General features: G+C 41.1%; 2 protein-coding genes across 2 annotated transcripts in view; one reads left to right on the top strand and one right to left on the bottom strand.

The window, feature by feature from the left end:
• Positions 1-7,554: 7,554 nt before the first annotated feature.
• Positions 7,555-12,693, bottom strand: SRP9 (signal recognition particle 9). The gene is made up of 3 exons (XM_053383059.1): positions 12,494-12,693; positions 11,776-11,844; positions 7,555-8,810 (listed from the first exon to the last, which is right to left on the bottom strand). Exons 1-3 carry the CDS (start codon positions 12,563-12,565, stop codon positions 8,691-8,693), a joined length of 261 nt encoding a protein of 86 aa, XP_053239034.1. The 5' UTR covers positions 12,566-12,693; the 3' UTR covers positions 7,555-8,690.
• Positions 12,694-19,909: 7,216 nt separating this feature from the next.
• The window catches only part of ENAH (ENAH actin regulator), a 116,649-nt gene continuing 108,879 nt past the window's right edge, over positions 19,910-27,679 (top strand). Inside the window, exon 1 of the mRNA XM_053383042.1 lies at positions 19,910-19,962. Coding sequence (XP_053239017.1) covers positions 19,925-19,962 — 38 coding nt within the window. The 5' untranslated portion in view covers positions 19,910-19,924. The remainder of the gene's footprint in view (positions 19,963-27,679) is intronic.

Below are 27,679 nucleotides of genomic sequence, written 5' to 3' on the forward strand. Positions count from 1 at the left end.
TGAAAGGAAATAATAAGATGCGTTCACTTTGCAGTAAACTGAGGTGTGTATATTTGAAACTGCCATTATGCATGCAAAGACAACAGTGTATGTGCAGATGTCAGTTTCATGTGTAGGAGTTGGGGTTGGGAATTCAGGGGCAAAGAAACCAAAGAGGTAAAGCACATCAGTTGAGGACATCCACACACCCCTCTGGTGTGTACCTCAGCATGCAAATGTGACTTGAAACACAGAGGGAAAATTACCTTGATGCATTTTAACCCAATAATGTGTTCAGAAATTGCTTTGCATAGGGTTTTTTTCCAGCCTGGAGGCTTAATACACTTCCGTTTTCTCCCACCTCTATAAGGAAAGTTTGTCCTGTTCTTGCTACATGTTTGATAATAAAGGATAATGGTGATTGGAAGAACATAATGGGGAGGGGAAGATTCAAAGGCCTATTAAAAATGGCATGTATGAAAGGGGATGGAGGAGTGTGAATTAGGTGGCTGTATAAATGTATAAAAGATGAAGTGAGAGGTCAGGTGGAAGAGGTCTGCTTTCTGATAAATCCACTGAGCTACAGGGCCCTCCCTCAACAGAGTTATGCATGTAATTTTTTCAGCATTGGGGCCCAAAGCATCCTCTTAAGCCTACACAAGGGGAAGTGAAAGAAAAGCAGAAACCGACACAGCTCCGAAGCTGGTTTGTGCAGGTCAAATGAAAGAACAGAAAATCCATTGTGCCAATTGTCCACTTTAAATTAGGCCTGTATTGGGTGGTGTTCAGAAATAGCAGGGTGAAATGAACGTCCCCTGCAAATATATGGCTACGTACCAGTGTTCAGAGCCTGCTGGGCAAAAGCTCAACCTGGCAGAACATGGTTATTCTAGCATGCATATAAAACCCATTGCTGCTAGTGTTTATACTCATTCCATTCTCTTTAACAGCTAACAGTGGCTTTTTACTGAAAACACATACTGAGTTGTCGAAGAAATCATGTCAAATGAATTCTGGTATGCAGCAAGAAAATAAACACATAACCTCACTGGGGTTATGAAGTGCAGAGGAGCTCTAGTGTCTCTGTGCAACAGTAGGGTTAAGCATATTTCATAGAGTCCAAGTATTTAATGGCCCAAGTTTCCACAGCTTCATTTGTACCAGAACTAATCTTCATATGGTTTGTGTTAAGAGCACATTTTTCTTTGTACCTTTACATCCATTCCACATGAACCTCCCACATAATATAGTGAGAGACTATGGCTGTATACACATTACCATTTACTCTGACTCCAGTGCACTCCCAAAGGTGGTGTTTTAAAAAAAACAAGTACACAATCCAAACGTATATTGTAGCATCTTGCAAAATACTGTTTTCCCTCAAAGCGCTTCTCATCCAATTTGAAAAAAGCTGTGGTTAAGGTTTAGATCGCTGTTGCACATGCACAGAGGACAGTGCATGCACAGATGAACAGGAGTTTCGGAGGGTTGCAGACGGGGGAAACAAACTGGGTAATGTGCGAGGAAACAAATAAGCTAGCTATGTGTACAACTACGTAAGACACCACTTGAAACACAGCAGGGGGGGATGGCCTTGTTACATTTTAAACTGCTAAAGTGTATGTGCCCTATATACATGTTGCTAGGTGCCAGCAGTAAACACAATACCTTTTATTCGTTTGTGTTAAAGGCTTTTTGAAATTACAGCATCATAATTAAATACAGTCCATCTATGGGGAGTACATATCCCAACCATCACACACATAAGCAACTTGCATGCTTAAGTTATCACCAGCTATAATAATAAATAATAATAATAATAATAATAATAATAATAATAATAATATACCCCAGCCACTCTAATCTAGTTACAGTGACCTTTATACTAAATGCTAACAATGGTAAACATGGTGTCATACCAGCAAAATATAGTGGATATGCTTAGGAGCACTCCTTAGTGGGTCTGCCCGATTTTGGCATGATAGTCCATACTTACTTGCCATCTTTTGGTAATGCCAAGCACCTCTCCCTCAACTTCATTGTGATTAGGGATGGTTAGTAAAAAAAGGTAAGATGTTGACGTTGATTATGACAAAAATAGTAGACCCTTGTTCTTCACCCTGATGTATTACATTTCTTTTTGCAGTGGAGTATTTCATATTAAGGTAAGGTAAATATAAACAGTCAAGACACAAGTTTAATACATTAGTGATAAGTACACCTAACACAGTTATTTTGGATATGCATCCCACCCTATCTTTAGCAATGCAACTCAGGTCACAATCTCTTATTCTGTCACCCGGCAGGAAGCAATGTATTCTTAGAAAACTCACCTTCAAAGTGTGAATTCCCAGTACAGCACAATCTACACAGTAGCAAGCTTGAGGGACCCCAAAGACGTACAGAAGTACACACACAAAAAAAGAATATTTGGGGTGAGACCAAAATAGCAGTGAGGATTCAGCATGTTCAGTGGGCACATAATGCTGACTGCTAGAGGAGGGTGGGATGGAATAGAATAGTGTATCCTAGAAAGGGGCAGTCAGCTTGCACCCTGAATTGGAACAGTCCACATCACATTTTGTTATATGCCTCACTTGTAATAAGCTAGTTTTATAATTCTGGCTCCACTGCAGATCTTAAAGTTGGATAGAGGCAAAGTGCTATTATTATGTGAAGCTATAGAAATATTTTGCAGCCCTTAATAGAATTATTATCCCTTCAAAGTTCAAAGAACTTCTAGTAGCAAATTCCCTGCAATTTATTTATCATAGAATTAAACTGAGCACATTCAGTTATGTGCAGAATTCATAAATCAGTGTCAATGGAGTGTGTTACAAGTAAACTGACTTTATCCCCCCACATACCCCAATAAATCCTTTACTTGTTTGGAAGTACAGAAAAGCTTTTGGTGCATTGCATTTTCTAATGGGACTGCAATGAAGTATATCTGATTTGTAAGGCGACTCAGCTGATCCACTCAAAAGTTGTAACTCCATCTTCAAAGTTTAGTACTTAAACCCTGCTATTTCTGGGAAGTAATGCCTTCCCAAATCTTTTTCACTGCTTAATACAATTTCTTATACTTGGCCTTTACTAAATGTATCACACTAACACATCACTTACTCAAGAAAATGTATAGATTTCATAAACATGTTGACTGTATTTAAAAAAACAACTAGGTAAGCATTTATTCATGTACTTATTCCCATTTTTTCCTTAACCTGCAGGCATTGTTAGCGCAGAAAAACTAACCTGCTCCTCCCTATTTTCCTAGGGTTCCTTATGTAAGCTTTTCACTAGATTCCTAGAATGCCTTCTGCATCCCCATATAAAATTAAAGGCTTAGAATGCTTTTTATAATCTATTTTTCAATGGTCTTTCAATCCATAATAAGTACGTGAGATTAGGCATTCATCTTTGTACACTCCATCCAAGATTTAGTTTAGGTGAGCAAACAAGGTTTCACAAACTTATAGGTATTATTCTATTTCATTTGCTTTCAAGGGATCCTGTGTATCTTTGTTAGTCTACCTTTAGCTTTTTTCCAGATCTCTCTCACCCACTCTGGTTTTATATCGTTAGATCCTGCATATGGATATTTCTGAAAGATATATAGTTATGTAAGGTCTGGATCTATGAGGGTGGTATCAACTTGTCCCTTGACATAAATATTTGATACCGAATTAGTACATACTGTGACAGTACATTGGAAGACTTACTGTATTTTTTGCTCTACAAGACTCACTTTTTCCCTCCTAAAAAGTAAGGGGAAATGTGTGTGCGTCTTATGGAGCAAATGCAGGCTGCACAGCTATAACAGAAGCCAGAACAGCAAGAGGGATTGCTGCTTTCACTATGCAGTGATTGCTCTTGCTGTTCTGGCTTCTGAGATTCAGATTATTTTTTTTCTTGTTTTCCTCCTCCAAAAACTAGGTGCGTCTTGTGGTCTGGTGCGTCTTATAGAGCGAAAAATACGGTAATTCAGTACAAACACTGAAGACAGGGTTTTTCAATTCTTTCAAAGGGATTTTAAGCATCTAGGAATAAGGCATCTTTTAAAAAATAAAATAAAAATAAATTCACATTATGCCTCATAGCGATCAATTGTTGAATGCTTTATGTTGCCTTTCTTTGCATGCCAACTTGATTACTCTTCTTGTTCACCTGTGGATGTGCCAGCATGAAAAGTTTTAGGTGTGGTACGAGAGATAATTAACACACGTCGTTAGCTAGCTCAGGGCAAAATTTGGTATACAAACATGATCATTCACTGGTGTCAGTTTTCCTTATGTGAATTCTTCAAAGTAATTTCTTATCAGGATCAAACTACAGGGGAATCCCCACTTATAACAGGACACCTGTGAGTGGGGATTCCTCCATTCTACCTCCACCCCCTTTAGGCGCTGAAAGCAGTGCATGAGTCACCAGGAGCCTTTGTGCTGATCACTTGAGAGTGCGGAGAGGCTGTACTGCAATAAGTACTTCCTCAATGATTAGAACACACACACACATCTCTAGGACCTCTGAACTCTCCTTCCTGCATTCTGTAGAAAAACCATGTTTCAGCTTTTAAAAAACTAATGGAATTTCTTATATTTGTACAATCAATTTCCATGAATATGGTCAAGTCATCTAACAATATAAAAATAACATGTAACAGTATGAGGCAGCGCATAAAACAAAACACAGATAAAATGTCAGGGAAGGGGGGAAAGGTAATAGGAAAGGCCTTGAGGTTATTTCTAGCCTGGCTAGATTTTTAGGAAGAAAATGACGCCCTAGCAGGCAATTTTTTAATTCTTCAGTGAGACCTTCATAACCATTGATGGACCAATATCCCAAGGCCTTCATTTTGTATATTCACACCTGCTTTTGATTTTTGGAGGGGATGTTACTGTGGGTGCCAGGAGGCCATTAAGAACACAGCACTAATATAGGGTCTACTGTTCTAAAAAATTCTAAGTGCCTGGTCTCTGTAATCTTTAAAAGTAATAAATATTATTTTAAAAAAAAAGATATAAGATATGCTGAGTAAGTAAAACCCATAATTATTCTGATATATGCCTTTGTCACCCTAATCAAGTAGACCCTGCTATCAATACTTTGCACTGTACCATCACCACAAATATAGATTAAAAAAAAATCAGAGGAAGGAAAAATTAAGCCCAGTTACATATTTCATAAGGTACGCTCTTGATTAGATGTGATAATACTGTATTGATGAACCACTTTTTAACTGCAGCATTACAGCAAGGATGACTCGGATGCTTTTAATAACTATCATTGCATCTAGCACATGGTAGCCTCATACAGAATTGAGAAAAGGAAGTGGAGCCAGTTACCAGTTAGGAAAGAAAGTGAACAGTAGATAACCAGCTAAACAAGTTCACTCTGTTGTATGAAATATGCAGTAGCAAGCTGCAATTGTAATTGTGCTAAACACATCCCCAATGTGCCATCATAGCTACACGTTTATAGGATGCTAGTGGCTTTTCAGTGTGAAATATGGTTGCCTAGTCCTCAGCATTCTCTATAGATAAAATCCCAAACACAATTATCTGAAAAACAACCACCACTACACACCATGAAGGTCTGACTAAACATACATGGGATCAAGTAGAATAAATGAAAATTTAGGGAAACAAGAAAAACAAAACAAAAGTAGCCTTTTCTAGGAAACACATCCACCTGTATGGTGCTACTAAGATTATATACTTTCAGAGCCGCTAGTATTTTAAGAATAAAAGAGCATTTTAATAAAAAATAAGAGATCAGTCATTTACCATTCATTGTCACTCAAACCTGAGGCTGAGAAGAATCCTTTGCATACACAGTACTTGGCTTTTACAAGTAAATAATTGGCCATGTTCCATCAGGGCAAGTCATAAACCAGTGCATGTTGCTGCTCTCTTACTTAGTGTGAACAGCAGCAACCAACCATGATTTCCTAACCCAAATAAACCAGAATTAGGAAGCCAAGAACAAACACTGCTCATTCACAGTAAGATATAGAGCACAGCCTTCCTCAACAAGGCATGATTAGGCAAAAGCTGAAATGCAACCCTTGACTAGAAAAGGTTTTAAATGTCATTTGAGTCATGTAGAAGTAATCTATCTGCCTATCCAGCTCCTTAGAACCTGTATGTTTGGACTTAACACTAAACTATGGTTTAATGTTTACATGGTCAGGTCAAGATATGGGCTTGGGCCATTCTCCCTCCCTCAGCACAATCACAAGAGACAGTATGATCAGAAGAAGCAGTATGCTTCTGAATACCGGTTGGTGGTAAACACAGATAGCTAGTCTCCTGTTCTGCTCAATTCCTGCTTTTGGGTTTCCCATAGGCATCTGGCTGGCCACTGTGAAAACAGGATGCTAGAACGGATGGCCTGATCCAGCAGGTTCCTTTTGTTATGAGAACAGAAGGACCAAAAGGCAAAGAGAGATCAAACTTAAAGCATGATGCCAGTTATTCCCATCTGCTTGTATTTATCTTATTCCATGCTCCAACTTTTCCCTCTTCCTCTCCAACGTTTGCTCAGGCTTCACCCACCTCAGAGAGGGAAGGTAAGAAAATGTAGTCCATAACGCTCTGTGTACACAAGGCAAAGGTATGGCTTGCACTCATTGTACAAACTGGTGTGCATGTACAGAAAGTAAACAGGCTGCATAGTTCAGTTTTTTAATACAGTGGTACCTCGGGTCACATACGCTTCAGGTTACAGACTCCGCTAACCCAGAAATAGTGCTTCAGGTTAAGAACTTTGCTTCAGGATGAGAACAGAAATTGTGCTCCGGCGGCACGGCAACAGCAGGAGGCCCCATTAGCTAAAGTGGTGCTTCAGGTTAAGAACAGTTTCAGGTTAAGAATGGACCTCCGGAACGAATTAAGTACTTAACCCGTGGTACCACTGTATCAGGGTTTTACACAAGCAAAAAAGAATATAGGGTACTTTAAATGCGGACGCGGGTGGCGCTGTGGTCTAAACCAGAGCCTAGGGCTTGCTGATCAGGTCGGCGGTTCGAATCCCCGCGATGGGGTGAGCTCCATTGCTCGGTCCCTGCTCCTGCCAACCTAGGCAGTTTGAAAGCACGTCAAAGTGCAAGTAGATAAATAGGTACTGCTCCAGCGGGAAGGTAAACGGCGTTTCCGTGCGCTGCTCTGGTTCGCCAGAAGCAGCTTAGTCATGCTGGCCACAGGACCCGGAAGCTGTCTGCGGACAAACGCTGGCTCCCTCGGCCAGTAAAACGAGATGAGTGCCGCAACCCCAGAATCGGACTTAACGTTCAGGGGCCCCTTTGCCTTTAAACGCGGACTACGACTAGGTTCACTATGTTGAAGAAACCGGGGGAAACAAGTGCTTTAGTAGGAAGCATATGGAAGGCAGCTGGCCTTTGAAATGGTTGCAGTATAATGCTGAAAAAATAAGCAAACACAAGAATGAACCTCTCTATAGCACACCAACTGTAAAAGGTGAAAATGACTGGAGTTCAATCCCAACGAGAAGCAAAGATTTTTATATTAATGCAATATAAATTCTGGAGAAAGGCAACATTAGGAGAGGCAGTGGTACTGGCAAGTATTTTATTTTGCTGATCTCATATCAGCACCTGAAGTGGCATCAGACACATCACCAAGCTGTATGAAGCATACTTGTGTAACCAACACCCCCGTGTAATGGTTTCTATAGCATATGAGGACAATATGAAAAGACTGCTTTCTTGGAGAAGAGGCATCATGAAAACAGTTATGATTTGACACGAAGTACATACATACATACAATTTATGTAGTAGCTAAGCTTTCCCTCTCTCAACTGCTGTATTTAACAATATGTAATACCACTCATACTGTAGCACCAATTTTAGTGTTTGGTGATTATGATACCTTTATAACAACAGAAACATTTAAAGCTTAAAAAGTGAAAGCAATGTGGTAAAGGTTATTTTAAAAACTTTTACAGATGTTTTAGCTGCAAAAAACCACATTGGGCAAATCCAGAATAAGACACTCCAAATAAAGTCCTGAATCTGTTTCTGTGAACACTTGCCTGTCATGAACAGAAGTTTATTCCTTATCAAATTTTAGATAACAACTAAGTAGTCGATATATATTGATGATTTTCAGGCCAGTATCAGTTTTTCAGATCCTTAAAATGTTTATACACAGGCTTAGCTGTATTGCCAACTATTTATTTTGGCAATTTTAATCAGTTTTGGAAGATGCTATCGCTAACTCAATATATCCATACATAAAGGCTTATCACACCCCATTTCTACATTAGTAATTCATTGTTCTTCTCACTTTAGCCAACACAGCAACATAAAATTCATTAGGAACAAGCAAAAACTCCTCTATGATAGCATCTTGAAGTCCCCTCAGAGGAGCACACTTGCTTCCTCCCATTTATTTTTAAGCAGTGCTGAGATTTACAAAAGAAAACGTACAAATCTACCCTAACATATTTTAACCTTCAGTATTTCCAGCAGAGGATATACTCTTTTGCTCAAATTAAAAAAATAAATAGAGGCTTTCAAATGAAAGCATATAGTCCTCTCACCACTCTGAAGTGGAGCCTGAAAATCCTTACAAAACCCCCTTTACAATCCACTTTATGCCACACTTCTTCTGTCGAAAAATCTGCCCAAATCCAGTGATATTTTCCTTCTGTGAAATATGACTGGAGCATTCATTTTATTTCCAGCTATTCAGTCTGTTTCCATGACAACACTGCGGGATTCTTTGGCTACCATGAGTCGCATTAGTTGACTGTGGAATTTCTCTATCTTCTTTACATCTTGAGCCTGGTCTGTCCTATAGAGCAGACACTGAAAGAAAAAAGGGTGAGGGAGAGAATGATAGCTTTAATTTTGATTTACCCAAGACATCAAGAAGATGCTTTTTAGAGAATGTTGCACCAGAAATAAAAGATATTGTGCTATATTGAACAACATTTGTTTTGAAATTTGTGCTACTGTATTTTGAGAACACACAACTTTTCCCACAGTCCAATTTTGGTTTACAATGCATGGTACTTTTAACGACAGAAAATACCTTTCACTTAAGTTGTTGCAAGGATGGTAATGTCAAACACAGTTACTCATCCACACTGTTAGAAACACACTTCTCAAACAACACGTGCAACCCAATGAAGTGCAGATTTACCTAGAAGCCCTACCAAGTTTAATGAGGCTTTCTCACAAGTAAGTGTGTAGAGAAGTTGTAGCTTAGGTATTAGATAGTGTATTATAACTGAAATAGAGCATAAGGACACTTTTTAAAAAGCTGTCCTTTAAAATATGCCCTTATTCCTACATTTTCCTACATTCCTAGCCTGTGAAAAGGGCAACTACTTTGATGTTAGAGCCCAGTTTGGCTGGGGAGGGCGGGATATAAATAAAATTTTATTATTATTATTATTATTATTATTATTATTATTATTATTATCATCATCATCATCATCACAGTGCTTTCAGGGAAGTTAAGAAAGCTGCCTAAGGTTAGCTACCTGAACCATGACTCCAACCTTAAACACTATTTATTGAGTGGAAGTAAATATTAAATATAACTGTGTAGAATCTTTCTCCAAAAAACATACCTTTATTTTCTTATTTGCCTGAAGTCTTAGCCTGAGACACATCTGTTTGCCTTCAGATATGGGCCAATGAGCATGCAACATGAGGCATTCCAGACTCATAATGTTGGCAGGAAAAAAATATTTCCATTTCTTCCACAAGAGAATTATTTCACCAAAATACTGTATTCTGAATTTCTGACCCGTTTTTTATTAAAAGACAACACTTCTTTTAAAAGCAGGTTAACTATGCAGTGTGATACAACTTTATTCAGATGTAAGTTCTGCAATATTTTGTGGTGAAGACAACAAATTTATTTAGAAGCAGCTAACAAATTCTGAAAAGCTAACAGTAAAACTGGAACAGAACCAGTTTGTTAAAACTGGACTTGTGAACACAGCAGGTTCTGGAAAGTCTTAAAGGGGGACCAGCTATTATTGTTTCTAAAACAATATCCCAGGTCTTGGTTTTATACAGGTGCAAAAAGAGCTGATTTAGCACATGTTTTGCAGATACAATAAACATCACAATTTCATTTTATTCAATTTTTCTGAAACAAAGCAGATTCTCATTTCTGTTCAGTTCTTCAAAGACGATGACAACAACAACAACAACAGCTTGGTGCTGCACTACATTGATAGATTTCAAAGGAGCGGCGTAACAGCTAGCCTGCTAGCCAGGATAGCAAGTACCAGATGATTGGGTCAAACAGAAATAGCCCTCACCTTGATTTGTGAGTTTCAGACACATCTGGCTTGCCACTGTTAGAAAGTAAAAGCTGGACTACATGGGACATACAAAGGATTTTTCATATGCCCTTCAATAAAAAGCTAACAAAGAACTAGAACTGGCCATCCTATGGACCATAATGCCTAACTGTTTTAGCATTCTTTGAGTAAACTCAAAGAGCTTTACATATAGAATACACAGGAATTACATTTGTCCACTACTGTTAAAGTCATTTCTAATTATGTGCTGAAGCTTTAGTAGTTTTTTTTTTAAAAAATGTATGTTGTTGAGTCCGAGATTAATATTTCACTATTTCCAAATTTTAAAGTGCAATGCTTTTTTCTGAAAGCTTAATGCCCCACCTACTGTGGTGTTGTGGTTAGAGGGTCAGAGGAGGATCTGTGAGATCAGGGTTCAAATCCCCACTCAGCCATGAAGCTCACTAGGTGACCTTGGGCCAATCACTGCCTCTCAGCCTAACCAACCCCACAGGGTTGCTGTGGGGATTAAATGAGGAGTGAGAAAACCATTTACACCATCTTGAGTTCTATGGAGAAAAAGGTGGGATATAAATGTGACTGGGGACATATTATTATTATTATTATCATTATTTGCAATAAATAAAAATAAATAGTCCCATAGGCATAGCCCTATATGGAAGACTTAAGGAAATGGTTTGAAGGCATTAAAGATGATAAAATAATTTCTCCATTGAGCATTTAGGGTAAACTTTGATATACAATAGGAGATGCCCCAATAATCTACCAACTTTTTAAATATTAGATGCCAGTGTTGTTCAGGAATTCTAAGAAACACCACCTCCACACACACACAAATGTAGTTCTAAAATCAGCAGTCAAAATCAGTGTAGTGCTGTTTTGAAATGTTCTACAATTGTGATTCAAAATGGCTTTGAATAATATCCAAATATAGATGAAAAATTGCTCCTTGAGCTCAGGTACCATCAAGCCTAATTTTGTTATGATAACATAGGAGGCATCCAAATGCATTGTTTGTTGTTCAGTCATTTGGTCGTGTCCAACTCTTCGTGACCCCATGGACCAGAGCACTAAACATTTAGTAAGCAGATAGTCTGCATCTACTTTCAGTGGAGGAGTGTCAAGCGGGCAGAGGCTGCTTAACTCTTCATCTTACCATTTGCCTGTGTAGCAACCTTCCTCATTAGCCCCACCCCCTACATACAAGGGATGATGCAAACCAGAAGGAAATAAGCTCAAGATAGGAAGTGAGATTTGCATAGACCAATGGAGGAACTAATAAAGTACCACCTGTTTTGCTGCAAAAACCACCACATGCAGTTTTCAGCTGACTATATTAAAGACTATTCATCCAAATAATTTAGCTTAGGGATTGCTTTTGGCCCAAAGGGCCAGATCTTTATCTCCCCACCCCCACAGGTCAACTTTGGCAGATGCCCCAAACATTTCCCAGCCTGCCCAAATCAATATACTGCAGGAGCTTTACTTACAACTACATCATCTGTTACTTTAATGCACAGATTACCATCGCAGTGCCGATATTTCAGTACCACACGCACCTGAAATGAAAGAAGCAACATCTTATGGGTGAATAAATGACTGTCATCTTCGCACTCAAAAGCACAGAAGCATAGTTTTTCAGTCCAGCTGTGAAAATAGCTCTGCAGGGATTAGTAGCCCTTTCATTCATTTTACTAACCCGTTTGCCCAAACCCATTTACCTTAGGTGTCCTTTGATTCCTAAAAGGAATGCACACCATTGAGTCACACATTTCCCTATCTGCTCACAATACCTTCCCAAATCTAGACCAGCTTCTCGAACTGGAAGAATGTGACTGGGCAAAGTTCGCATGAATGCTTACATCTTATATGGAAACCACTATCCGAGGGATATTTTCCTACAGCCATTTAAAAAATGCTTCTTTCCCCCAAACCCGGGGTGAGAGCCAAAACAGTTTCACAAACGAATTCAAAGGAAAGAACCTTAAAAAATAAACCACGTGAAGACTTTCAGGATCACAACTACGAGCTCTGGACGTTTTAGTCAGACCGGCGCGCCTATAATAGACGTAAATCAAAGCTAGGAGCTATTAGGTATCACAAGATCCTGGCAGACCTTGTGGGCAAGACATCCGACCAGACACTTCCCCGCCCCCCCGCAGCCTCTTCAGCAAAAGCTTGCGAGCCTCCTCGCTTCTCCCAAATTACCTTCATGGGGTCGGACATGTAGAGTTTCTCGGCCGCGCGGGTGAACTCCTCCCAGGTCTGATAGTGCGGCATGGCTGCTCCACTTCCCTTCGGACCGAGAATGTACAGCTCAGCGGTCTGCAGAGCGAGCAGCAAGATGGCTCGCCCAGGCGGGCCGGATTCAAGCAACGGGCATCGCCATTGGCTTGAGCGTGTGCGCACGCACCAATAGCGAGCCGTGTTGTTCAGAAGTCGCTTTCTCCTCCTTTCCCACCCACCCTCCACCGCCTCTTCCTGCGCTCAAGGGAATTCGCGGGGTGGAATGCTGCCATAGAGAGGAGCAGAGCGGCTTCCGGAGCTTCGCCCAGCGAGGAGCTGAACTCACAGCGCCCCTCGATGGCCGGTAAGGGGTTCGCAAGTCTTGCCTCTGAAGCCGTTCAAAGACGGCGCTGTTTTTTGCCAAGGGCGGCCGTTGGTCTCTGCTCGGACAATTCAGAAGGGGTGCAAAGCAAAGGGCGAGTAAGAACCCAATTTTTCTTACCTTCGCTCAGTATCCCCCCCCCAAAATAATAATCCTGGGAACTGTAGTCCACCGCAAGCTGCAATTCCCAGCACCATTAACAAAATACATTTTCCAAGATTCTTTGGGGGGAAACCATGCGCTTTAAATGTGCTTTAAATGTGCGGCTTTGGATGTGACGGTTGCAAACTAGCAGTGCTGCATCTTACAACAGTTTTCCATGTAATGTGGGGCTTGAAATAGTATAAGAGGGACAGGTAAGGAGGTTAGCCTAGCTTGTGTCATTTCTTGTGATGTGCTGTCAGCCACTCAAGGTTGTTCAACTGCAGGATAGAGCACATACATCCCCAGTCTAAATCAGTGGGTCACAGTGGCCTCCACAACTTCATTGCGGTCATTTTTGCTGTGCAACTTACATGGGAGTACACAAATGTTTGCACAGGCTAGTTTGTTTTTTGAAATACGGTACTTGGCATTCTAAATCTTAGTAGCTGAAATATACTCAGAGTCGCAAAGTGATTTCATGCTCCTTATTCAGCTCATAGTGGTGAGGAGGAATGAATGAGTGTCCCCTCAAAGTATCTGCTTTATATACATTATTTACACAATGGGCTGCACATGATTGGCTAATTCCGGAATTCTACTGTAAGCCAATCAGGTTGTGGATTCACTTCTATCTGGAGCATGATTGGGTGGTTCCTGCCAACCAATCATACTGCTGCATTGTTCTAGGACCAATCAGACTGCTGCATTCTGAATCCTATTGTTCTAGGACCAATCAGACTACAGCCTTTTGGATCCTATTGTTCTAGGACCAATCAGACTGCTGCAGTTTGGATCCTATTCAACTCAGTACATAACAGTAGCCTTATTGTTAAAGAGAATCTTGCAGTAGGTTTGGAGAAGTTGTTAGTTGTGCATATGAGAGACAGCAAGACTAGGGGTGAGGTGGGTGGAGGGAGAAAGCTGAAAAAGGTAGACATTTTGGGAAGAGGGACACACACTCAGAAGTGAAGATGCTTTTATGCTGCTCAGCTTATTAAAACTAGCAAAGAGACAAAAGAATTACTCTGTTGGGTTGTGAAAAAGAAATTGTTTTCTTTTCCCCTGGCTAGAAGATTCCTCATTAAGCAAGAACTTACATGACCATCTACAGAAGAGAAACATTTTGTTCTAAAAATGTCTTTTTAAACCGCTGAATTTGAGATGTTCTAGATCCAGCCACATCTATTTCAAAGCAAAGGCTTGAGTCAGAAGAGGCACTGTAGTTTAGCCAATAGCTGAAATGAAAGCTGCTTGCTTCAGCAAGAGGCTGAAGGTGAGACAAATTTGTAGAGATCCTAGCTTTCCTAAAGTCAGTAAAAGCTAGTTAAAATTTATTGGAACAGTAGGAAAAATGTTCAAGCATTTCAGATTGAAACAAAATGTGAATCCATAGATGGGCAATTGTTGCTCCATAATTACAAATATAGCAAGCATTATCCATTGTTTCTGCTCATGCTTAAAAAAAACTTGCCATCATATAGCAAGCAAGAATAGCAGCCTTCTATTATCTGCCTTAGGGGAGATGTACTTAAAACCCAGAAGTTCCTGATCTGAATTACAATAGAAACTGCTGTTTTAGATTAGCCAAAATGAGCAAGCCTCAGTGGTGTACGGCCAAGTAAACAAGAAGCAAAGCACCCCACAGAATAGCTCAGCAAACCAGAAGTTGAATTCTGCAGAGTAGCAGCTCTGGACTCTCCAGCTAGCAGCAGAATAAGCAAAATAAGAAAGTGCAAGCCATGTGTTTATTGGCCGCAAAATGATGGAATGTGGATCAAAGGGTTGTAGGAATTGTGGGAGAAGGTGTGCTGTTATTGTTTTTTTCAGCATTCTAGGGTTGTTGCTTGTGTTTGGGTGAAGAATGCCACCCAACTGTGCTGCTAATACTTAATAATAGATTGTTAGTATGGGCCAGTTTTTGTGGTGCTGGGTATTCTATTAAGACATTATTAAATGATGTGCAATAAAATATACTTTTAATTTTAAAATATCCAGGTCAAACTATATATTACACAGAAAACAGTGTAATAGATAGATAGATAGATTCTTTATTGTCATTACACACGTGCAACATTGCACAAGTGCAACGAAATTGGATGCCATCCCTTAAAAACAACAAAAGCAAAACAACAACAACAACCAACAAACCACATTCCAGCCACACCCACACCCATCAATCTCCCAGGTCACACTATCGAGTTACAGCATTCAAAAGGGCCACAGCTCTCGGGTAAAAACTGTTTTTCAGTCTATTTGTCCTTGACTTGATGTTTCTATATCTCCTGCCAGAAGGCAGTAGTGCAAACAGACTGTATCCCGGGTGAGATGAATCCTGCAGGATGTTGTTTGCTTTCCTAAGACAACGGGAACCGTACAATTCTTCCAAAGATGGGAGAGGTTGACCAATAATCCTTTGTGCTGTGGTTATGACCTTCTGGAGCACCTTCCTCTCCCTAGCTGTACAACTGGAGAACCAAGCACAAATACAGTATGTAAGAATGCTCTCTATGGAGCCTCGGTAGAAGGACACCAGCAGTCTCTCACTCAGATTGTTCTTCTTTAAAAGTCTGAGGAAATAAATTCTCTGCTGGGCCTTCTTCACCAGAGCAGTGGTATTTGCGCTCCAAGTCATGCCCTGATCGATAGTTACTCCCAAAAACCTGAATTCCGCCACCCTCTCCACCCGTTCCCCATTGATATGCAAGGGCTGAATGTCCGCCTTTTTTTTCCTGTAATCCACCACTAATTCCTTGGTCTTAGCCGTATTAAGAGCCAGATTGTTCTCTCCACACCAAACACAGAGCCGCTCCACCTCGTCCCGATAGGCGGACTCATCCCCTCCTGAAATGAGCCCTACCACCGTAGTGTCATCAGCAAACTTGATGATTTTGTTGCTGGAATAGGTGGCTGTACAGTCATACGTATAGAGAGCATAGAGCAGGGGACTCAACACACAACCCTGTGGTGAGCCGGTGTTAAGGCTAAGGGCTGTGGACATATGTGACCCTACTCTAACCCTCTGAGAACGTTCTGACAAAAAATCCAAAACCCAGAGACAGGTGGAGTTGGAGAGTCCAATCGCCTCTAGCTTGGACACCAGTCTATGGGGGAGGATAGTGTTAAAAGCTGAGCTAAAGTCCACAAACAGCAGCCTCACATAACTCCCCGGCTGCTCCAGATGGGACAGAGCAGCATGGAGAGTGGTGGTGATAGCGTCCTCTGTGGATCTATTTGCCCTGTATGCAAACTGGTAGTTGTCAAAAGTTGATGGAAGACAGGAAATAATATGACGGCGCATCAGTTTCTCAAAACACTTCATGATGATTGGAGTCAGTGCAACTGGTCTGTAGTCGTTCAAACTACTGATTGAAAGCCCATTAAAGAGTAATGCTCTTAATTGCTCCCCTGCCCCACCCACAATTCCCTGAACTGATGGAGTTTTCTTTGAGCACCAAGTTAGCTGAATCTGGGGCATTACAATGAAAAACACTTATAATCCATGAAGCAACACACCATCCCAGTAGCAGAAAACTTAAGCAGCACCACTGACCAAACAGCATCATTAGTCCATAAACAACCTGGGAAAATGGACATTTTTATCAGGTGCCAAATATGTCAAAGAAGACTCAAAGTGGACCATGGTGGAGAGGGTCACATAAATAGGGAGTCAGAGCGGAAAAGGCCCTCTCTCTTGTCATTGTCCTCTGAGTCTTCCTTAAAGAAGGGAGCCAGGGATGAAGATCTAAGGGCAGGTTCATCTCAGGACAGAAGAGGGATTCCTTGCTGCCTGCTCTCTCTTCTATTTCTCACAGGGCAGGTGGAAATAATGGCCTATGGTTTGAGAGCCCAGCCCTCATTTGAGTTGATGTTCATTTGTGTAGTTTCGCCCCCTCAGTGGTGCCATCACAATGAAACCTTGGCCAGTTTCAAGCAGCATCCTTTGTAATGTGTAGTTATAATGTGATTATAATTGTTGCTATAATGCCTCTAAGCCTGAGCAGCTGCTGTTTACACTTGTTATTGCTCAGACATATATTATGTATCTTACCTTTGGCTCTTTTTTTCTGCCTGCTCACCCTTCTGCCAGGCAATTAGATGCAATTACACATTATGAGAGAAATACATTTGTCTCACAGTGCTAACATGGGCGCTGGAGGCGACATTTGCAGGGAGAACTGGTGAGGGAGCAAGGGGTGCTTAACCCTTCCCCTGCCGGCTGATTCTTCCCTGCAAACTACAGTTTCATCAATCCGTATCCAAACAGATTCTTGGATCAGAAGAAGCCACTTACGTGTTAAGAGAGAGAGAGAATGCATCACCAAAAAGGAAGATCAAAGAGGACACAGATTTGCATAAAATTGGCATTTTGTTGTTGTTTAGTCGTTTAGTCGTGTCCGACTCTTCGTGACCCCGTGGACCAGAGCACGCCAGGCACTCCTGTCTTCCACTGCCTCCCGCAGTTTGGTCAGACTCATGTTTGTAGCTTCGAGAACACTGTCCAACCATCTCGTCCTCTGTAGTCCCCTTCTTCTTGTGCCCTCAACCTTTCCCAACATCAGGGTCTTTTCCAGGGAGTCTTCTCTTCTCATGAGTAAAATTGGCATTTTAGAACTAATTATTATACTAATACAATACATCTCATCCTAGTTGAGGAGACAAGCCAGGTGTGTATCTGCTCAGTCAGGTGCTAACTGTTGATGGGCAACTGATTTATTTATTTATCTTAAGCATTTTTTTCCTGATGAGAAAGGCTTCCAGAGAGGTTTTACAAATGTCATTGCTAAGGCACTGGTAACTTGTAAGACCACAGCTTTCCATTCTTATCATTCTTTACTTTGAAACTGGACAGCCCTTCAGACAGAGGTTGCTTTCAAACAGAGGAGTGCACTCTGAAAAATAGGGCAGGCGGCCACCCAACCAGAAGCAAGATTGGCTGGGGAAGAGGACTTTGTAGTTGAGGCACAATGGTTATTAGAATCGCTAAGGAGGCCACCTTCCTACACTGATTTTTCCCTCCTTATGCGTGTTTCTGAGAATTCCTGTTTGCTGAGGTAATATATAGTTATTGTTAGGGCTTTTTCAGGTGGAACTTGCTGGAACTAGGTTCCAACACTTGTCAGGTGGGCGCCATTGTCGTTCTAAGAGAACGAAGGAGGTGTTCATGGCACTGGTTATTGTGATCCTGACATTAAAAGTGCAAGTTATACCACCAATATTTTACATTGCAGAATAGCAGGGGTAGAGTCCCGATGGCCATCCAACTGTTGTGGGGCTCCAAATCTCATCAGCCCTAGCCAGCGTGGCCAGTGGTCAGGCATGATGGGAATTGTAGTCAAGCAACATCTGGTGTATGTGTGTCACAGGTTCCCACCCCCGCTGAGCAGTGTAGTTTGGCCCTCGCCCAGCTCCATGTTTGAGGGGGCACTAGATAGAGTGCCCTAGGGTGAGACCCCTCTTATGTTTGTAGGCCTTTTCTGGTGGATGACAGCTGGTAGGCAGCAGCAAGGAGCAGCAAGGAGTATCTGGCCGAAATGGCAAGTTCTTTCAGCTTCAGGAGAAACGTAGCTCGTTTTTAATAGGCTGGATTTTATTTTGTTTTGTTCTAACCATGTGCAAGTGTTTCCTGATCTTCTAAAAGCTCTGCCATATTTATAGTTTTGTGGGGTTTGGTATTGGGTGTACAATATATGTGCCTGTCCCATCCTCCCTGCTCCACTCCCAAAAGCATGAATTTATGTCGCCTGATATGGCTTAGTTTCAAAATGAGAGATGTTGTCTGAAAGTCACGTTCCTTCTTTCTTAAACGGAAGGCATTCCCTCTGCCTACAGAGCAGTTGATGTTTCTCAGGGAGGAAAGCAGGGCACACTGACATTTTTAAAATCACTCTTTTCTTCATGGATGCTGTAAAAAATCCTGGTTTGGGGAAGGCGCCAGCCCTACCACTTAAAAAAAGATACTAGCTACTAATGCCTCACAGTTGTGCTTAATATTTCTGAAATCCCAGCTGACTTATCTGGGCCTTGGCATTAAAAAAATCTCAGAGACAAAGCACATTGTAAAAAATATTTGCATCAGTGAGAAGGGTTAGCTTCCTCCCCCATCCATTTCACATCAGCTTTATTAACAACTAGGGGAAAAAACCTGCATATAGCTCCACCACTGTCTTAAAGCAAAGCAACACATTTTTCTCCCGTGATTTCCATCTCAGGTTGTGTGACAGTATCACAGTCATTTAGGTCCTCTCACAGGAGAGGAGAAACAGGTGTTGGGCCTTCAATCAAAAGCAAGTTTTTAAACCCTTTGGGGTTCATTCTGCTCTTGTATTTATATACACGTAGTAGCTCTCCTATACCATCTATATTATCATCATCTATAAAATCTGCCTAGCTATAGCTGGTGCATCAACTGCAGCTGTTTCTGGACCAGGATAGCCTGGCCTTAGTGACCCACATTTTAGCATCACTTCAGATTGATTACTCTTTGTTTTCCTTGAAGACCATCTGTAAATTACTGAGATGAAAGAGCAAGCATGGCTCAAGGTATCTCCACCTTAGTTAGAACTAGGATATTTCCTATCAAGCATCTATTTCCTAGCTATCTTATTTTCCCCTAAACTCCAAGTCTCCGTGTGATTATATCCAGGGTAAAGTGTGCTCCTCCAAAAGGGATTCAGTATTAAGTTAATTAAGTTAATAAAAGTTCTGCAGAACATTTTAACTCCAAATGCCAACACTTAAGAGGTCATACAAAGGTGTTTTTATGTCCCTATTTTCCCATATGCTCCATACCACACATATGGTATGGTGATCCCTTATGTAAACTTATTCTGGTTACCGGTATATTTCAGCTACCTTTGCTCCGCAAGAGAAGAAAACAGTGCCTACACATGCCTATAGAAAAGTGTCATTTTGAGGATATTGCCAGGTAAGAAGGTACAGGATTGTAGCTTTAGAACACAAATAATCTGCATTTAAATGTATGTGGTCAGGGGAATGTGGTAGCAATATATGTCCCAGTTAGAAAGAATGGTTGAAATGATCTTTCAGGTATCCTGGTCCCAAGCTATATAGGGTTATATATGCCAAAACTAGTACCTTGAAATTGGACTCATAGCTAATATTAGGCTGTGCAGTGTTTGGCTTTGACTTAGGACGATGTTTTAGGAATACAGTGGTACCTTGGGTTACATATGCTTCAGGTTGCATATGCTTCAGGTTACAGACTCCGCTAACCCAGAAATAGTGCTTCAGGTTAAGAACTTTGCTTCAGGATGAGTACAGAAATCGTGCTCCGGCGACGTGGCAGCAGCAGAAGGCCCCATTAGCTAAAATGGTGCTTCAAGTTAAGGACAGTTTCAGGTTAAGAACGGACCTCTGGAACGAATTAAGTACTTAACCTGAGGTACCACTGTACAGTGTTGTATTCCAACAACTCAGTGAGTGTGGATCTGGGTCCTTGGCAGAAAGATAGTGTGGCAATTACTACTTTCTCATCCTTCCCCTGCCCTACAGTTTCATGCAGACGGATCCTATGCCTATTTACTCAGAAGTAAGTCTCACTGTGTTCAGTCGGGCCTACACCCTTGTAAGTATGTACAAGATGCATACCCTTGCAAGACTTTGCCTGAGTAAAGCTGCACAGTTCAAGTCTCTTGTGAGGCATCTGATCAAGATTTGTATTTTAAAATGAGCTTAAAAAAATATATTTGCAAATGTTTGTATGCCAGGCAGAAGACTAGCTGGCTAAAAAGACTTTGGCAGATGTTTATCTTCCTGTTCAAGGGCCCCACTGATTTATTGCAGGAGACGAGTACTTCAGGGTTGTAAAAGGAAATTACAGGCTAGGAGCAAAAGGTCATATTGACCATACAAATTACAGAATACAATCGAGCTGCAAAAACACAATTAAGAGTTGGTAAATAGTAAGAATTATTGTGCCTCCCATTAGAAACTTGAGCCACATTTTCATAAGGTTAAAAGGGCAAATGGAAACAGCAGCTGGACTAGGCAAAGCAACTCTCTGAAACTGCTTTGAAGCTTTAGAGAACTTAGAGAAATTAGCTTTTACTAAGTTCCCTTTCTTCTAAAAATCTATATATGTTATGTATGAAATATATTGGCTTAAATGTAAGTATGCAAAGGATTTAGAAAGTAAGAAATGTTAGATTCTTATGTTAGATTCTTATTTCATAGATGGTGTGTGAGAAGGTGAACCCAAGATCTCTTTAAGATAAAAATTAAAAACCATGCACCATCTGCTTTAGCCATCTGTTTTGCAGTGAATAGGGCAACAGGGGCCAAAGGTTATCTGGTAATTAAGGTGCCTGGTCGAGGTAAATGTAAGATATATGGCTACTTGTCTGCCATTTATGGATAGAAGGAAATATAGCTGTTTGTCTCCCATAAAAGGTAATAGGAAATGGGTGTATCTTTTATGATTGGTTCTAGCAAACAGCCAATAGGAATTTCAACCAGGCTGATTGGACAGAGGCAGCCAAAGGAGGAGCAAGGGGGCTGGGCTGAGGAAATATAAGTGCTGGCCATCAGGGCTGGAGTGGGCAGAGCTTTGGTAACCATATACCACTGTGTCTCTCATTTATTTGTCTGACAAATAAATTATTATTTTAATTTCTCTATTGCTGCGTTGAATATTTCATTCCAGCTAAGCGTTAACCACAAGCAGGGTGCTACACTTGCACTAGGGCAATCTGGAAATACTGAAACTGTGCCAATACAGGAGCATCTATGCATAATCTTATTTATTTTGAGCTCTCTTTGGCAAGAGATAGAATTACTCTCTTTTAAAAGTTATAATTGCATAAACAGAACAGCTCCTGCTGAAAGCCAGTGAATGTTTAACATTAGTGAGGTTTTGTGCCTTTAAAAAAATCTCTTTCTGAACTTGTTATTGCAGAGAAATTAAATATTCAAAGCCTTGGGTGGGAAGCGTGTGTGAAGAGAAGCCTTCACGAAACTCATGCATTATGTATATGGGAGGGGATTCCCTCTTTCTGAATATGTATTTCAGATTCTGGCAATCGGCTAAGTAAAATCACTTCTTTCCATGGTAGTGAGTATTTTTAACTTGGAGAGAGAAAAAGCAACTCCCTCAAGATGCCAGTGGGGGGGGAAAGTACTAGCTTTTACAGAAATTAGGCTAGTCTTCTGTCATCCTGAATATTTCCAGAAACCTGTGAGTTTAGAAAAAAAGATTTCCTAGGGTCACTCTTCAATACTGGGGTGAAGGGCAAGCATTTAGGAAGTGTGAAAGACTACCCTGCAGGTAGCTAAGTTTCCAGTACAGTGTCATCTAGTTATTTTCCCTTCCAAAACTTTAGCGGTTTTAGGAAATTGTGTGATCTGTGGTCCTTCAGGAATGCAGAAGGGAGTTTAAAAAAATCTCTCCTGAAGGATTCTCTCCAACAAATCATAGAAGGTGACTACATTCAGTCCTGAATTGACAACATGACCCCATTTTAAGGTTTTGGAATGTACAGTAATATGTCACGGAGAGACTAGTTACATTCCCATGAATCGCCTTCTTTAGATGAAATGCCAAATTATAACACCTTGTCGTTTCTCTGTTTCCTTAAACTTACATTCATTTGCATACGCCCGCCTCTCATGAGATCGCATATGGGCAGTATCTTATGCTTCTTCCGTTTCTTTGTAGTTAAAGATGGCAAAGGGCTTGTCGTAGATGCCTTACTGTAGCTGCCCTTTCTTCTTGGCTGGAGTTTTCTGCTGGGAAATCTGAAACAATAAATTGTAGACTTGTGAACCAGGTCTCCAGCTAGCTCTTGTGCTAAAGGTTGTGCAAAACAGCACTTCTGCTTCCTTATATGATAACCAGTTGATACTGATGTCTTAGGTCCCTTCCATAACATACATTTAACACACTGTTTTGCTGCTACCCACCCCCAGGAATCCCAGGAACTGTAAAATACTGGGAATTGTAGCTCTGTGAGGGATCGCCTAACAACTACATACTATGATTCCCAGAATTCTTTGGGGTGTGTGTGCCATGATTGTTAAAGTGGTATAAGAGTGCTTTAAACATACAATGTGGATGTGACCTTTGTGCTCCCCAGCTCCCCCAGCCGATAATAGATTTGAACCATCTTAAGTGAGGAGCATCCTCTTAATATCCCTGAACTTTTAACATTTGTTAACCAAGGCTGGATCTAGACACCTCAAACAAGCGTTTCAGTTAAACGTGCTGTAAATTTAAACAGGGAAAACAGGTAGAGAAAAACGGGAGTCCACATCGCCATCTGGTGGCATAATGTTATATTGCATATACAACACATATAAATCGCTTTTTCTTTATCAATCTAGCTGAGTCCCAAGCTGTCCTCCATTTTCCCACATAATGATTGTAAAACAACAACAAGAGCGTAAGAATGCTGTCATACCCATTGGTCTGAACCTTTTGCTTTTACTTATTTAAAGCAAGGATTACGGAGAGACAGCTAACCAGCATTGCATTTGCCAACAAACATGAACACACAGTTTCTGTGAACTAAACTCCCTGTGGAAGTGTGATGGATCATGAGGTTTCCATTTTTTGGAAGACTGCTGCTTCTCATTATCAAATCTCTGTGATCTCCAGTTTTCTGGAGATCTCTCTAGGGTAGTGTATAATGTTCTTCCTCCATTTCTATTGAGACAAGCAGCTGTTTTACGGGAGGACAAGCTCCTCCTGGAAGCGGAACGTTAATTTGCTTTGCTGGGGATGACTGCTGGTGAAAGACTGACATCACCCTCCCCCTTTAACTAGAAAACAAATCCCAAAAATGCAATAATCTGCATAACATTCCCATGTTGTTTTCTTCCAAGGAACTGCGGCAGCTCCTCATATGCAGTGCGCATGTAACACCAAACCAAAGCAGGGAGTCCAGAGCTTGAATCAATATTCCATTTTTTGTTGCTGGAGCACAAGCAATAACTAAACTGGTCCCCTAGGGAACCACGTAGCTCTGAAACCTGCTGCCACAAGTGGTGGTGATAGCTACTAGCTTAGATGGTTTTAAGAGGGGAATAGCCAACTTAACTGAGAATAGCTCTATCCATGGCTGTTAGCCGTGATTATTATATTGATACTATAGATGGGTATGGTAGCATGCAATGGAATACAAGCTGCTGGGAAGCAACAGTGAGAGAGCACTATTGCTTGTAGGCTTACTGGACTTCTGTTTATATCCTGATTGGCCACTCTGGGAGGCAGGAACCTGGGCTAGAGGCACCTTTGGTCTCAGCTAGCAGGGTTTTTCCCATGGTTTAGTTGCTAAAAGTCTCCCTTTCAAAATCTTTAAAATATTGGTAGCCTTAGACTAGGTCACAAGGTCAGCCCATAGAAAGCTGTACCACAATTTGAGATCCAGACGTCCCTTGGAAAGTAGTGAATGGGCAGAATAAACTTGAGATATCTGTAAGAAGCATTTTCATCTGCATAATAATAATAATAATTTATTTATACCCCACCCACCTGGCTGGGTTTCCCCAGCCACTCTGGGCAGCATTGACAAAACATAAGAATCCACCAGTGATGTGTGGTCAGTGGACTAGAAGGACTAGGGCAGTCCCCTAAATGTTCCCCTGGCACCTCCTTCCCAAAGCCCAGGAAGCTTCTGTCTGGCTTAGGGAGGGAGGCGTGATGCTCATGCGCGGGACGTCAAACACACACACACACCTGCATCACCCCCACAAGTTGGCATTTCTGACCCTAACTTTTCCTCAATGAAAAATTTCAACACACACCTCTGGAATCCATAGGAATTAGTTTAGCATAGTGATTGTCTAAAAATTGTACCAGGTTGATTCATTAGTCGCTGTGGCTGCTGTGGTGCAGGGTACAAGTCACATCCACAGTATACATTTAACACATTCTTATATCTCTTTAACAGCCATGACTTGCCCCGAGAAACCCCGGGATCTGTAGTTTTAAAGGGTGCTCTTTGAGGGACAAACTACAGTTCTCTGGATTCTTTGGGGGAAGCCATGTGCTGTTGTTGTTGCTTAGTCGTTTAGTCGTGTCCGACTCTTCGTGACCCTATGGAGCAGAGCACGCCACGTGCCATAAATGTGTTTAAAATGTGTGGTGTTTGAAAACTGTAGTTTGTTATGGGTGCTGGGTACTGAAGTTCTGTGTGGAGTCTCATAACAACTCTTAAGCTACAGTTCCCAGTATTCCAGGAAGCCATGGCTGTTAAAATGGTATGAATGCTTTAAATGTGTAATGTGGATGTCAACATAGTTTCCCATGCAGAACTGAGAACTTTTTTAAAAAAGTGCTGATAAAGACAAAAACTAGCCACCACATATGCATGTAACTTGGAAAATTGTGTGGTTTTTTTAATCACTAAAAACTGGCAGCCATTTACAGTAGGCGCTAATGTGTAAGAATTCTACTAATCCACAGCCCTTGTTAAACAAACTTGAGTTTGCACTGTGGCACTCTAAGGTGAATTTTCTGTTACAAGATTGCCTGGAGAAACTGGAGAACTGGATTCTGAGAGCACAATAAGGTGTCTCTGCTGATGAGAATGCTCCAGCATACTTTGACCTCCTAAAAGTCCATGATAAAATGTGGTTAGCAAATAGTGGCATAAATCTGTTTAAATGGAAACTGGAGGAACCATTTTGGAGTGAGATGAGTTTGGGGGACCTGTTCTGCCTAGGAACAGCCACATCCTAATTCTTAAGCATAACAAAGACCATGGAATGCCTTTCCCCCAGGAGTAGGTTTAATTCAATACCCCATAAAGCTTGTTATGTATTCTATTCACTCCTCAGAGAAGTATCATGAGGGTTAATTATTTTCCTGCTCTGACTCACAGTGATTCTTGTGCCAGAGGATTCTGGCAGGGAGTGTAATCCTAGTGATACCCCCAGTAAGGAAGCCATTGTTAGCAATGCTCACGAAGAAGCGCTAATGGACCCTGCTGCAGAAGCTAAGAGCTTTGGCTCAAAGATTAAAGGAGAGGCAGGGGCCTAGAAACCTTAAGACCATTGCACTGCCCTTAATAAATTCTCACCACAAATAGCTTTTTAGTAGCAAACAGCAGACAATGCAATTTCTCTCATGGGGCCGAGCTGCTTTGGTAAAAGGGAAAGCATACATTATTGAAGCTAGCGCTGGAAGCTGTTTGCTGCATCAAGAGCACTATAGAGACTGAATCTTAGGTCAAATCTAAAAATGGTATGTGCGTTTGAGTGCCAGACGCTGGGAACAGAAAGACTGACTCTTTCCACCATGACCTGTGAGCTTCTCTGATCAACGTTGACTACCCTGTAATGTTAGTAAGCTGCCTTGTCCCAGACGATTGGTTTATCCAGTTTACACTTGGGCTGGGGAATCTGTGGTCCTCCAGATGTTGTTGGACTACAACTGTTGGTCATGATAGCAAGGGTTGATTGGAGTCGGGAGTCCACCAACTTCTGGAGGACAACAAGTGTCCCATCCCTGGCTTGCATGTGCAAACAGTGGTCCTTCAGGTTCTCAGGCAGGAGTCTTTCCCAGCCCTACCTAGAATTGCCAGGAATTGAACATGGAACCTTTTACATGCAAAACATGTGCTCTCCTACTGAGCTATGGCAAATCCTAGATTAGATATGTTTTTGTTCTGATTCTGCAAGCCACTCCTGGTGTTCATATATTCCCAACCCGGTGAAACCAGTGCAGTCTGTTTCTAGGTATATCAAGAGTAGTTTTATTTTTCATGCTAATGAGACTGTTAGTACAAGGACACATCCTGCCCAATATGCAATAATATTTTGTTAGTTTCAGCTATCATGTCTTCATAGTTGTTCAGCCTTTACTTTGGTCTGAAGTTCTATTTGTTTGTGGTTCTCTTTGTTCCAGGTAAATAATTGTTGATTATCCTTTTGGTCCCTTCCAACTCAACAATTCTGTGATTATGTAGTCTTTCTTTTTTTTTAAGGATCAGGTAGTAGGGAAAGGAAAATACCTCTGCCAGAGACCCAGGAGAGCTATTGCCAGTCATACTGGGCTAGATGAACAAACCTGGTGTAGGGCAGCCTCCTATGGTCTTAAAATTTTAATAGTAGTAGGAACCACGGTAACATAATTCTTAAATCCCAGAACTGAAAATCCCTGTATGTGCCTTTAAAAGGATTTTAGAGAGCATTTAGTTCTGCATTACCAGAATGTGGTGCATCCTTTGTTTTTCCCAATCCCACCACAATGAGACTTTTGTCAGTTTTGCAAACAGATAACGTGTTCTTCTTGGCTCTATTTCCTACCATTTGTGGCTAAGCTCCTATGGTTAGAAGTGTCTAGCAGCTGCAAAATACATCTAAAAACTGTATCACTATTTGTCAACAGCAGCTATCATTGGATACAGTACAGCTCTACAGTGCTAGATAAGAAGGCTCTGTGTGTGTGTGCGTGCCCCTGTGTGCGTGCATGCATGCATGAACAAATGAATGTGTTATTTGTATGGTGTAAATAGTAAGAGAGGTTTGAAAGATTTCCATTTTTGTTCTGTGGACAGAGGAACAGAAGACAATATTTATGTATGCTACAACAGCCGCCCGAATACTGTTAACCCAAAGATGAAATGAAGAAGAGATACCAATGAAAGAAGAATGGCAGATCAAGCTAATGGACTATGCAGAAA

Source organism: Podarcis raffonei, chromosome 3 (assembly GCF_027172205.1).
Source record: "Podarcis raffonei isolate rPodRaf1 chromosome 3, rPodRaf1.pri, whole genome shotgun sequence".
Lineage (NCBI taxonomy): Eukaryota > Metazoa > Chordata > Lepidosauria > Squamata > Lacertidae > Podarcis > Podarcis raffonei.